A 13,534-nucleotide genomic window follows, 5' to 3' on the forward strand; every position below is an offset into this window, starting at 1 on the left:
AGGGCTGCACGAGGAGCCTAGAGTCTCTTTCATATTCTTGCTCCAGCCTTGCAAATGTTAGGCATGAACTCCAGCTGAAGAATATTCCCAGAGATGGGCCAGATCAGTGTGTGATGAGTAGGTTGATGGCCCAGAGATACCCTCACACTGCGAACACATGTACTGCAATCCTAGATACCTACTCCAGTTCTTTTGTGGAAACTCCCTTATTTCTATCTGCACCACAACATTTTCCTCTATTTAATTCCAATTTCATTTTGCCAGCTAAACGTCATCAACATATATAGGTCTTACCAGTACCTACTGGTGTGCAAATTAGACATTCAACAAATGCCACTATTGATAGTGTCTGGTCACATGCATTTTAGAAACTCTGAGCTCCTTGAAAACATGGTTCACAGAGTGGTCCATTTACTCTGCCCTCTGCCGCACACAAAAAGTTCCAGGTTGATGTGCATCCAAGCACACTAGTCAGTGTCCGCAGGACCCTGCCTTGTGCTTAAACTTTGCAAGTCCAGGGGGTTATTTTAGTCTGATGCAGTCTACCTCTTCAGTGGCAGGCATCCCGATTGTCTTGAGGTCCAGGTCTGCACTGGACTTACCGCCATTGTAAGAAGCCTTCCAGTGGAGCAGCATGATCTTTTTGAAGTACTTGACGGTGTTGTTCTTGACTGTCACGAAGCACAGGGTGTTGATCATGCTGTTGCTCATGGCGATGCACTCCACGATGTAGAAGGCAGTGAGGTAGTGCTTCTCCTTCACGAATACGGTGGGGAAGAAGTCGCGCACGATGGTGAAGCCGTAGAAGGGCGCCCAGCACAGCACGTAGGCGGTGAGGATGCACATAAGCACCAGGACCGTCTTCCTGCGGCAGCGCAGCCTCTTGCGTATCTGCTCGGTCTGGAATCCAGGGACCGCCTTGAACCAGAGCTCCCGGGAGATCCTGGCATAGCACAGGGTCATGGTGACCACGGGGCCCACGAACTCGATGCCAAAGATAAAGAGGAAGTAGGACTTGTAGTACAGCTGCTGGTCAACAGGCCAGATCTGGCCGCAGAAGATCTTTTCCTGGCTCCTGACAATGACGAGGACCGTCTCGGTGGTGAAGTAGGCGGAAGGGATGGCGATCAGGATGGACACCGTCCACACCAAGGCAATCAGGCCAGTGGCTGTTTGGCACTTCATCCGTGGTCTCAGTGGGTGGACAATAGCCAGATACCTAGGGCAAGAACACAAGTGGAGGCAGCCACTGTGAGAAAGAAGTGCTGGATAATTTTTTTTTTTTTTGAAACAGAGTTTTGCTCTGTCACCCAGGCTGGAGTGCAGTGAGTGCAGTGGCATGATCATAGCTCACTGAAGCCTCGAACTCCTAGGCCCAAGCAATCCTCCCACCTCAGCCTCCCAAGTAGCTGGGACTAGAGGTGCAATGCACCACCCGCGTTAACTTTTTTTCATTATTTTTTGTAGAAGCAGAGTCTCCGTATGCTGCCCAGGCTAGTCTCAAACCCCTGGGCTCAAGCGAATCTGCTATTTCATTTTGCAACATTCTAAGGAGCAACCAAATAGTATGTGTGGAGGAAACTCCCAGTGGTACGTGGGCTTCTGCAAAAGGCCAACTTGAAGCAAACCCCAGGGTCATCTCTAATTAGCTGTGCAACCTCAGCCAAGTTTTGTTGATGCACTCTGACCCTTAGTTTCCTTATCTGCAAAAGTTTTGTTGGCTGTTAAATATTAAATGTGATAATGTATGCACTGTCACTCAAAATGATAACAATTAGTATTAAATATAATAATTCCTCCCATCGGTTTCTAGCCTGGCACTGTTCCCAGCTCCTTCCTGTTCTTGGGCTGTTCATTCTAATTACCTCTCAGTTTAGAGCTAAAAGGGCAAGATAATTCAAAGAGTTGGGAGAATCTGCCCTTTCCAATGGAAACAGTGGGCAAAGGTTTTTCTTCATTCCACATTCTAAAAATTGTTGCTTTGCATGCAAAGGAGGACGAAAAGCTTGTGGCCATGTGTCTCATTTTCAGGTGGAAAAATGGAAGGCAGTGAGAGATGAATGACTTTCTCAAGGTCACAGACCACAGGACCCTTCCTTGATAGAAAACATTTAACCCTACCTCACAAGGTTGATGTGAAAATCAATTGAGAATATACATGAATGTATTTTTTTTTCAACCGCAAAGCATCAGACAGTAAAAAGACACTGCTTTTGTCCTTTCAAAAAAAAAGAAAACCCACATTGCTGTTACCACAGTGGTCCAGAAACAGAGAGAGCACTTTCTAGGGGGGATGTGAGTCATTGTGCGGCATGAGAGCTGATAGCCTCTTTCCCAGAGAGAATGCACACAGCTTATGCAGAGAGCTCCGGTTTCCTGGAAGACATACTGTGGCTGGCAGGGGGCGGAAGTTGGGGAAAGAGAGAGATGGGGAGTGAAGTGGGAGGGGATTGATTGGTCAACACTAGAAACAAACACGGTCTCACGTGTCCAGAACTTATCCCAGGTAGAGCCCAGAGCAAATGTGACCAGGGCCTGAAGGAAAGCCAAACCAGCTCTGTTTTTTTTGAAACCAATCCTTATGAAGTCATCTTTCTTGGAATTTTGATTTGAAGAGAGGTTCATTCTTACTTACTTTTTTTTTTCCTGATTGTATTTCTGCTCTTTCTGTCCCTCCCTCACAGCCTGGGCACTCAAGCCTATTGAGCATCCTTTAGAGAGTTGGCAGAGTAAGCCTCCAGCTCTCTTCTAGCCCCCAGAGGTTAGATGAAGTAGGATGGGTTGCGCCCACTCTGGACACCCGCTGACTGCCATCCCTGGCACTCTAGCCAATCTCCCAAGTGCCAGAAGTAAAAAGGGAAATGTCTGCAGGATGTTGGCAATGCCATTGTCAATGCACGAGCGTGAGCCCTTCATTAAGACCGCAGTGCTCCTGATGTAACCAGAGCCTCAAACTAGCCCTGACTTACAATGAAAACGGAGAGTTTAGACCTTCTGCTCTCATTGGCTCCATTGCTCTCTGTCTACCCCACCACATTCTGCTGATTACTCTGACAAAGAAATTTCCTATTTTATATTTATTCCCTATAAGAATTTTCACCACATAATTCCATTCCTTTTCCCGATAGTAGCTACCTAAGCCTTTATGATGCTTCAAACAGAGTGTGTTTTCAATAAACATATGGGAGAGAACACCGACCTAAGACTGAGAAGACCACAATTCTAATCCCAGCTTTGCCAGAAAGCTGCTCTATGAATCTGAGTCATTTTTCTTATCCCTATAGGTTCACTTCCCTCATCTATAAAATAGGAATATTACCTAGATACTGTGAGGCTCCAATGAGACACTGCACATAGCAACAGTAAGCTATTAATATACAAGGAATTACTAACATTTTAAAATGTATTTTTTCCCAGAGCTATTCTGTATACACAGCAATTTTCCTTTACCTGTTATTGGCAAATACTCGATTTGCAAGTCCTCTCCTACTTTCTATTTTATAGGATAAACTCTATACATCAAAACTAATCTTCAGGGTAATCTGTGACTATCAGATAGTTATTTCATTCTGAGTCTCTCTGACATCACCCCAACTCCATCCCCAGGATTAGTGCCATGAGCTGTGCGGGAGGCATTCCTGATATATTTACAAATAGGCAAATTGCGGAAAACTCTTTCAAGGATTTCCATCAGCATTGTCAATGCTAGGACCAGAACTCCAGAACTCTAGCATTAGTAATGCCATGTTTGCTTATGTTTATAAAGAAGTTTACAATTTACAGAGCATTTTCAAATCCACTTTTTCACTAGATAATTCCAACCCTATTAAATAAGTAAGACAGTGACGATGTCCACTTTATAGATGAGAAAACTGAGGCTTGGGGAAGTTAACCTGCCAAAAAGCCACACAACTAGATATCAACAGAACAATGACTCAGACCCACATCTTGCTGCAAATCCAGTGACCTCTCTGAATGCTTTTTACCTCCTCCTTTTTTCAGCCAAGAGCAAATGATGCCCCCTCCTCTTGCCTTCCTGGCATCCCAGCAGCCCTTCTCCTCTTTCCTCTCCATCACAGTTGGTTTCTAACTATTGGTGTTCCAAAAAGGGGTCTGACATGCGGCAGCTGCTTTTCTCTGCTTATGAGTATGCCCTTGGCTTGCCCTGTGTGTCTGCCACTACAGTGGCTTAGGTCCAGATTCATGTAGAGCTAACAGTTCCCAGAGAACAAGGAATAAAGGCTGCTAGACAAAGAGATGGTCCAGGCAATAATTGTGATAACAACGGGCTGGAAAAGAAGTATTTGGGCTCTGTCTCTCTTCCCAGGACCAAGTCCCGGATCAAATCATGGTAACTGTGGTCCCAGCAGCTACTAGGCTAGTCATGGAATGGGCAGAGATAACACAACCCAATCCTCAGACCAGTGGCCCTGACTAATGAGCTCACCAGGAGGCTTCTGTGCTTCCTAAGGTTGGGCGAGATTACTCAGGCCTTAGCTTCATCAAGACAGAAGAAGAGAGCTTCTTCACAGGTATATAGACTGGCCAGTTTCCTCAGGATTCTGGGTAAAAGAGAAGTTCCCTGGAGCCCCCACATGCTGTGGGATCTTAGTGTCTACACATTAAAAGGAAACCTAGACCTTGGCTCGGGCAGAGGTCTCTCATGATGCATTTTTTTTTTTTTAAGACAGAGTATTGCTCTGTCACCCAAGCTGGCTGGAGTGCAGTGGCACAACAGCTCACTGCAGCCTCTATCTCCTGGACCCAGTGGTTCCTCCCACCCCAGCCTCCTGAGTAGCTGGGACTACAGGCACATGCCACTATGCCTGGTAAATTCACAGACAGTAAAAGGTTATAAAAGAAGTAAGACAGAATCACAGCTCTTGAGGGGCTGACCATCTGGAGTTGCAGGTAGGACGGGACCAGGGAGAACTAGCACTTACAAACCCTGTTAAATTCACATTAGTCACTGTTAATCCTATTAAATCCACATTAGTTTTTTTTTGTAGAGACAGGATCTCTCTGTGTTGCCCAGGCTGATCTCGAACCCTGAGCTCAAGGGATCTACCTCCCTAGGGTTCCCAAAGTGCTAGGATTACAGGCATGAGCCACCGCAGCTGGCCTCACAATCTTTTTTAGTTTCCTGCTTCCCTCAGGTCTGACTCCCTCTGCCTAGCTGTTGAGACCTTCTGGAATAGATCCTATTCTTTCTGATCTCTACTGTCCTTCTGTTTCTTACCCACGCCCGACATCCCTCTCTAAGGTACCTCAGACTCGCCTCAGGCATTCCCACCTCTAGGCTTTTCCGAACACTGTTTTACTCACTTTCTTGGGAAAACTTATCTCTCCTTTGTTGATCTTCATTTGTTGAAGGACACTTAGAAGTCCACCTCCTGCATGAAGCCTCCTCTGACTACTCTGGTACATAATGATCTTATCCTTCTCTAAATTTTACTTCAAATTTATCCTTTACTTATTCTTTAACTGTTTTGTAAGTGCTAGTTCTCCCTGGTCCCATCCTACCTGCAACTCCAGATGGTCAGCCTCTCAAGAGCTGTGATTATGTCTTACTTCTTTTATAACCTTTTGCTGTCTGTGAATTCTGGGCACCTAATAGGGTTTTCGTGCAATTTCACCCTCATCGAGTGCCTGGCACTGGGTGAACAGACATGTAAAAAGCTGGCTGGACACAGTGGCTCACACCTGTAACCCCAACACTTTGGGAGGTAGGGGCACAAGAATCACTTGAGACTAGTTCAAGACTAGCCTAGGCAGCATAGCAAGATCCCATCTCTAAAAAAATTTTTTTTTTAATATAAAAAGCCATGGTGACAGTTCTTACAAAGATTGTAACCTTTTTTGGGGAAACAGGACATAAATGTGTTTAACCATGAGACCAGGAAGCAGTCTGGGGCTAGATAATAAAAGTTTAGAAGAACAGGTGAAAGGGTTTGAGCCATACTTTGTAGACAATGGAGTTATTAGAGGTCTTTTAAGCAAGAGAGAGGAGACATGTACAAGACAGAAGATTAATTTGGCTGCAGCCTTGCTTACTTCCCTCGGGCCACATGGGGCCTTCTCTCTGTTCCTCTGTTCATAGAACCCATCTGGTTTGTTCCTGCCTCTGGGCCTTTGCACCTACAATCCCCCTTGTCTGTAATGCTTGCTCCCTGTCTTCCCAAGGCAGGCTCTTTCCCCCTGCATCATTCATAAGCCAGTTCAAAGGCCACTCCTTGGAGACCCTTCTCTTGACTCCTCACCTAGAATAGGCCCCACCTAGAGTCACTCTCAACATTTTACGTGTGTGCTTGTTTTTTATTCAGAGTATTTCTTGCTTCTGAAATTACCTCCCTCTTTTGTTTGCCTGACTTGATCTCTCTCCATCCCTTGGGTATAAGCTCCAGGAAAGCAAGGAGTTTTTTTGTCTTATTCACTGTCATATCTCCAGTGCTTGCAATAGCATCTGTCACATCATAGTTACTCTATAAAAATGCATTGTTTAAATGAATGAATGAATGAAAGCTTAGGATGGATTGTCAGGGGAGCAGGGTTGACAGATGGGGAGATCCAAGAAACAATGAAGGCAGGAAGACCAAGAGGAGACTAGGATACCAGCCCTAATGAACAAATGGGTATTGCCAAGACCTGGAAGTTGAATGAATGCTGGTGAAGAAGGGAGAGCAGCCGGGGCAAAGGAGACTTTCTTCTAGGTTAGATGCCTGGGAGAACAATGGAACCAATAATATAAATAAATGCAAGCAGGTAGATGATAAATAGTTTTGTTCTAGCATTTTGTAGAAATCTTGTATTTTTTAAAAACAACATAATAAAAACAATAATTTCAATGAAAACAAAGGGGTTAGTGTATCAGAAATGTTCATTAGTTTATCTGCTTTTTTGCTGTAGACATTCCTATAAGGATTAATTTAAGAATTAAGAATTATCACATCCACTGTTTATTTATTGCTTACTGTTTTAAATATTGTTCTAAGCAATTAAATATATCATTTCATTTAATCCTCAAAGCAACCCAATACAATAGGCTTTCTTTTTATCCTCATTTTATAAGCGATAAAACGGAGGCAGAGAGAGGCCAAATAACTAACAGAAGACCCAACACACAATACAGCCAGAACTTAAACCCAGGCAGAATAACTGCTAACATGGCTACAGAAGTTCCATTTAACAAAAATAAAGGCATTTTTACAACTAAGTGTATTTGTTATAAACCAAGATAAAAATTAGTTGCTCCCAACTGATCAAATCCTGAACAACACATGAGACCAGAGAAAAATTAATGATTCCTAGACCACAATTAGATGGTAACAACACATACAAATAAAAATAATTGAAGAAAAGTTCACAAACATCAATAAATGAATGGGCATTGGAGCAGCCATTCATCCGCCAAGACCACTGGGCAGCCCCGTGAAGGCCCACGGTGCTTTCCTCGAGGTCTGGGTACAAGCTTCCAATCATAACCCCACTCAACCATAGCAGCCCCCATGGTGCAAAGCATTTTTTCTAATTCATCTTTCTTATTGTATCTAATTTCCGTTGTGTAAACACACTGCAAGAGAAAAGCTTGCAGTATTTCAGACAAGCTCTGTTTGGTATGAAAGGAGGTTATGAGCTTGAAGAATTTCAGTAGATGGAGACTGACTGGTTGACATAGATATCACTCTTACGTGTTCCAAATAACCCAATGCCCCTTAGTGTATCCTGGCTTCCTTTCCCCTTGAAGCTACTTTCTCCTACCACTGTTACTCCATACAAGTGGTAAAATGGATCGCATCCAGGGAGTAGGGTCCCACTCCACAGGAGGCCCCCTACCCCACTTTTAGTAGCTGAGCACATGTAGTTTCTTGCTAGTATGAAACTTCAGGAAATGACTCTGTATGCTTTGTCCTGTTCATGGGCTAAGAGAGAAGGTGGCGGCTTCTATTTTCAGAAAAGTTCAGAGACAAAGTCCCTGGAGCTCTTCCTTGGCAGCTCTGAAGGGAACCTAGGAGGCAGATACTCTCCTTGACTGCTCTCCTCCTGCTCCTTCTGTGGGTTCACCTGGGGTCCTTGCCCAGGTAAATGAAAAGCTGCGGGACTCTGTGATTCAGTGGAGGGAATTTGGCCAAGGAGAAGTAGCGTTCTGCAAGGATCTACGGGGACAGACCAAGGGCTATGTAAGCTGCTAACTCCCCGATGTCCTTCCCTGGAGAAGGGAGGCAGAGGTTTCACCCCTCGGCGGTTTTACAGACAGAGGCTCCTTGGCAACCCCCTTTTCTCAGGTTATCCTTTTCGGTCATCTCACCCCTGCTCGCCCTGCCTGTGGTCTCAGAAAACAAGCTCTCTTAGCTGTGCTCCTCCCTGGAACACCGTCCTGACTGTGAGGGCCAGGTCAAACCCCCTCAGATCCCTGAGGCCAGAGGACAGGGAGAGCATGTATGCCTCAGGCTCTCTGGGTTAAGGGACAGAGACAGGCTGTTCAGATCCAAGTACACAGAGGCCTGATTTGATCCTCAGGGTAATTGTCTCTAGACTGTAACCAGGTGCTTTGTAATGACAGTTCAACTGTGGGCAGAGGAGCTAGCAAAGATTGTCCCCCGAGGAACAAAGACCAGCCTGGCCCATTAGCACAAGTTTACACTAAAGGAAGAGACTACATTGAAGGAAGACATGCAAGGGCTGCTCTTCCTGATTTTATTTGTGATCACCAGAAACAGTTCTTCTGCACTATCTGTGCAAATGGACTAAAAGGTACAAAGTGATTAATGCAACAACAAAAAGTAAATAAGCATATGTTCTCTTTTTCTTTGCAAAAAAATCCTTCAATCTTTTTTATTTATTTATTTATTTTTTAGAGACAAGGTCTCCCTCTGTCACCCAGGCTGGAGTGCAGTGGCATGAACATAGCTCACTGCAGCCTGGAACTCCTGGGCTCAAGTGATCCTCCTGCCTCAGCCTCCCAACTCGCTAGGACTATAGGCACTCACCACCACACCCAGCTAATTTTTTTATTTTTTCAAAAGATGAGGTCTGGATATGTTACCCATGCTGGTCTTGAACTCCTGGCCTCAAATGCTCCTCCTGCCTCGGCCTCCCAAAGTGCTGGGATTATAGGCTTGAACTATTAACCTCAGCCAGCCACAAATTCTTGAATATTATTTAAAAACAGATGATGCTAGAAGGTCATATGTTAGTAGAGGAAGTCTTGATGAGATAGAAACCTCCTTCAAGATTTCCAAGGTGACTCAACAGGTAACTGCCTGGAGCTTAAAGTGTTCCTCAATATCTCCTCTTACCTGTCTACTCTAGATCTTGAAAGGTATAACATCTAGGAAAACATCCATAGCAGGGGAGATCAAAAGCTTCCCATCACCCAACTCTAGAGGGCTCTGCTCCCTTCTGTCTGAACAAAGCTGGAAAAGGAGAACTCTTCTCACTGTCAGTCAATGGGCAAGCTTTTGAGTCCCCCATGCATCCACATCTAGGGTGAATAGAGACACCTCTCATCAATCTGCAACTGCAGTACAGGAGGGGGCAATTCCAATGCTCCTTCCTCCCTGACCGCCTTTGTTGCCCCCACTGGTGCTGCACTCACCTGTCAATGGCAATGGCCAGCAGGGCATTGGTGGAGACATAGAGAGAGACAGTGCGCAGGTAGTTGACAGAGGTGCACAGGATGTGGCCATGCTCCCAGGAGAGCTGGCGCACCACATAGTAGTCCATCTCAAAGGGGCAGCAGACAATGGCCACCAGGAAATCCGAAATGGCCAGGTTGGCGATGAGCAGGTTGGTGAGATTGCGCAGTTTCTTGTAGCGGACCAGGGCAGCGATAAAGATGAAGTTGCCAATGCCGCAGACCAGCATGATGCCCACCAGGGCCATCCCAATGACAATCTTGGCAGCAAAGAATGTCCGGGAATTGGTCACATCCTCATCTTCATCCAAAGGCATATCATAGTCACCATAGCTGAAGTTGAATGGGAAGGAAGCGGCATGGGCTCCATGAGGGTTGAGCGCAGAAAGGAAGCTGGTGGAGGTGTTGGTGGCATTGTCATCCATGAACCCCATGGAGGTCTCCATCTGGCCAGGTGGTGCTGTGAGCAACACTGCTCAGAATTCCCCGGGGCAATGTCTGCAAGGCTGATATCACCCCTCTCTGCTATCAGCCAGCTCTCCATTAATGAGTCAGAATGTCTCTGCCAGCATCTTTGAGGTATGGTGTCTGAGCTCCATTCTAAACCTTTGAAAGACATACAAACAGTTGGCTACATGTTAGAGTAAAGCTTGCCAAATTTAAAACCACCCTGTACCTAAGCAGACCTATTAGCTACCTGCCCAGAGTGAACATAGGGTGATGGAGTAGAAATAAAGGAACCAATGGGAGAAAACGAATGAAAACCACATGCTCAATTAGGGAAGGGTGGATTGCTATAGAGACAATCAAGCACTGGCTCAGTTTATTTCTATTCCACTGAAGACTCAGAAATGTTGCACCTTTTCTCAAGGACAAAAGTTGGGAGTGTGGGGAGGCTGAAGAGTAAGAAATTACTTTAAATGCTCTTTAAGAGGGAGGGCTTTCAGACAAGCCTGTCTGCTCTCCTTGCTCTTCCGGCAAAACATGGCTCTACAATCACAAGCCATAGAACAGCCACCTTCCTCTCTCTTTGCTGGACTTCATGTTCCCACATCAGAACCTGCTGTGACCCTAGAAACTGGAAACAGCATTTACGAAGGTCTGTCCCCAGGCAGAAGCTGTAGGGTAAAGTCACAACCTGTGACTAACCAAGTGATGAGAATGGGGACTCTAGAGCAAAATTTTTCCTTGGCTGGTTGAGTGTCCAGAGGTAAATAGCTTAAACACTCAGAGGTTCAACATCTGCCAGGCAGGAGATCAATAATGTCTGCACAGCCTGGAGCTCCGTGGAGGAGAGTGTTACACCCTAGAACTGCAAGGAGTTACTACTGAGCTCTCAGGCCTCCTCCCTCAGTTGCAAGGAATGGGAGCGAAATCCTGATACAGGGACTCCACCGCACCACACAATGGGGCAGGGGTGAGGGATCTGGGGGAGTGTCAGCTGCCCTGGTGGGCACAGGGAGGCAGCCAGAGTCCCCCTATCCCCTGCCCTCTCCCTACAGTCCCTCCCAAACCCTGAAGACATCAGACCAGCAAGTGGGACACAGAAGGAGGGCTGAGGTCTGGAGAGCACCCTAAGACAAATGTCAGGAAAACAGAGGGAAGAATGCAAGCCTGAGTTTCCTGGGAAAGGGAGATGAGGAAAATGCCCAGGACTCGACCTCCCCACCCCCAGGAAAGCCTGCTCTCCGTATTCCTCCAAGGCAAAACATCTGGAGCCTGTCTTCTTGGGGCCAGGGTTAAAGTCCCTCTGGGCCCCAGTGAGGCTCAGCCCCACTGCTGCCTCTCCTTGCCTCTCTTTCCCAACTCCTTACCCTGATTTTTTCCTTCCTCTGAGCTCTCAATTCTGTTTGGCTCAGCCCTTGCCCTCTGCCCCTGTCAGGGAGGAGAAGTAGAACTCAGCCGAAAAGAAGGAGGTGGGCAGGCTTGGAGCCCAGGCGGGACAGGCCCCACTCCTTGCAGGCCCCGTGGGTCACAGGGGCATGCCACTCCTGGAGGGGTACCCCTACAAGCATGCTACCTGAAGGCTCAAAGTAGTGTTTATAAAAGCAAAGAATATAGAAACTTCGGGGGTGGAGAGGAGGGCGTCACGAGATTAAGGATGAATGTCCAGCCGTCTTTTCTCCTTTATTCTCACCGTTCAGAGGGGAACCCCAGTCCTAACCCCACCTGGTGACTTCTCAGTCGCTGGGAGCCTCTCTCACAAACCCCTGCTGACAAGTCCCCTGCCTGCTCCCAACTTTCTCCCTGGAGCCTGGGCGGCTTCCCCTAAGGACAGAGGAGGGGAAGCCTGGCTCTCCCGAAGAAACGCACAGGAGTGAATCCCTTGCAAAGCCCCTCTTCACTCAGAAGCCCCCGCACCCCACGGCCGCAGCCGGTGGAGCGCGGGGTCCCTGGAGCATCCTCCCCGGGAGGGCGGGCTCTGTACCTGAGGCATCGTGGAGCCCAGCGGGCAAGGTCCGGGTTTCTTATTCCGGGGCCGGAATAGGTGACGCTTCTTCCAGAAGCCTGCAGGCGGAGGGCAGGTCCCCGCTCCCTTCCTCCTCTGCTCGGGGCTCTTTCCCGGCTCTGGCTGGGGAGTTACGCTCGCGCCGCCGCTGCAGATCCCCCGGCCCGGCCCGCCCCGGACTCCCTGTCCCCGCCTCCGGTGGCCGTGGGGCGCCGAGGTGCGAGCTCCAGGAGAGGCGTGTCGGGGGTCGCCCGGGCCAGCAGGGCTGCGGAGGCCGGGATCGCCCTGGACGGGAGTGTCCGGAGCGCCCAGGCTGCCGCTTGCTACTAGGACGTGCGGGAGGGAGCCGAGCCAGGCGAGCGGCGCGTTGCCCGGCTCAGGCTTCGAAACGGCCGCCTGGGGCAGGAACGGGGCCTCTGGGGCTCCGGGCAGGGCTCTGCGTCAACCCCGAGCCGGGGGCACCCATGCGGGGCGGCTGTGCCCGCCTCGGGGCACCGGGCTCCACGGCGGCTCACCTTGGCAGCCCAGCGCCGTCTGAGTGGGCGGATACGGCCCCACTCAGCCGCGAGCTTGCAAAGGACCGAGGAGCCTCCCCCGCTGTCCACACACCTCCTCAGGGGACACGCAAGAGCAGGCCCCAACCTGGTCCCCTGGGCCAGCCTGACTGGACACCAAGGCAATCTTCGTTGCCAGCTGCCCTACCTCTCCGTAAAAGAGGCTCAGAGAAGTGCTTTCTAGAGAGCAAACAGTGGGGCGGGGTAGCACACTGGAGAGAGGAAGGACCCCCGCCCAGGGTTGTCTGCTCAGAAGACTGGGACGGACAGCGCTGACTTACAGAGCACAGTTTACCTTTACAAGCCCATAGATTCCTCAAAAAATGAGGCATACAGTCTCACAATTCCACTCCAAGGTATGTAACCCCAAACTATTGAAAGCAGGGACACGCATACACCGATGTTCATGGCAGCACTATTCACAGTAAGAGAAAAATGAGACAAAAGACAGAAACAACCCAAATGTCCATCAGCTAAGTGGATTAACAAAATACATATAGTATATGCATGCAATAGAATATTATTCAGCTATAAAAAGAAATGAAAAGTGTTGGTGAGAATGTGGAGAAACTGGAACCCTGTGCACTGTTTTGTAGGAAAGTAAAGTGGTGCAACCACTGTAGAAAACAGTATAGTGTTTCCTCAAAAACTTTAAAAATACAATTACCATATGATCTAGTGTTTCCACTTCTGCCTGTCTAACCCAAAAAAATAAAAGCAGGGTGATATGGTTTGGCTGTGTCCCCACCCAAATCTCAGCTTGAATTGTATCTCCCAGAATTCCCATGTGTTGCGGGAGGGACCCAGGGGAAGGTAATTGAATCACCAGAGCCTGTTTTTCCCATGCTGTTCTCATGATAGTGAATAAGTCTCATGAGATCCGATGGGTTTATCAGG

General features: G+C 47.8%; 1 protein-coding gene across 1 annotated transcript; it reads right to left on the reverse strand.

Annotated features, from left to right (window-relative positions):
* Positions 1–245: 245 nt before the first annotated feature.
* PROKR1 (prokineticin receptor 1) lies at positions 246–12,323 on the reverse strand. The gene is made up of 3 exons (XM_011945269.1): positions 12,063–12,323; positions 9,596–10,240; positions 246–1,219 (listed from the first exon to the last, which is right to left on the reverse strand). The coding sequence occupies exons 2-3, from the start codon at positions 10,078–10,080 to the stop codon at positions 523–525; spliced, it is 1,182 nt and encodes a 393-aa protein (XP_011800659.1). The 5' UTR covers positions 10,081–10,240; positions 12,063–12,323; the 3' UTR covers positions 246–522.
* Positions 12,324–13,534: the final 1,211 nt, after the last annotated feature.

This window comes from Colobus angolensis, unplaced genomic scaffold, assembly GCF_000951035.1.
Source record: "Colobus angolensis palliatus isolate OR3802 unplaced genomic scaffold, Cang.pa_1.0 Scaffold24, whole genome shotgun sequence".
In the NCBI taxonomy this organism is placed as follows: Eukaryota; Metazoa; Chordata; class Mammalia; order Primates; family Cercopithecidae; genus Colobus; species Colobus angolensis.

Coding starts and splice junctions, on each gene's coding strand:
- PROKR1 (XM_011945269.1), bottom strand. CDS start 10,080: ATGGAGACCTCCATGGGGTTCATGGATGACAATGCCACCAACACCTCC. Junction 1,220..9,595: donor CTGGCCATTGCCATTGACAG/GTGAGTGCAGCA, acceptor TTCTTGCCCTAG/GTATCTGGCTATTGTCCACC.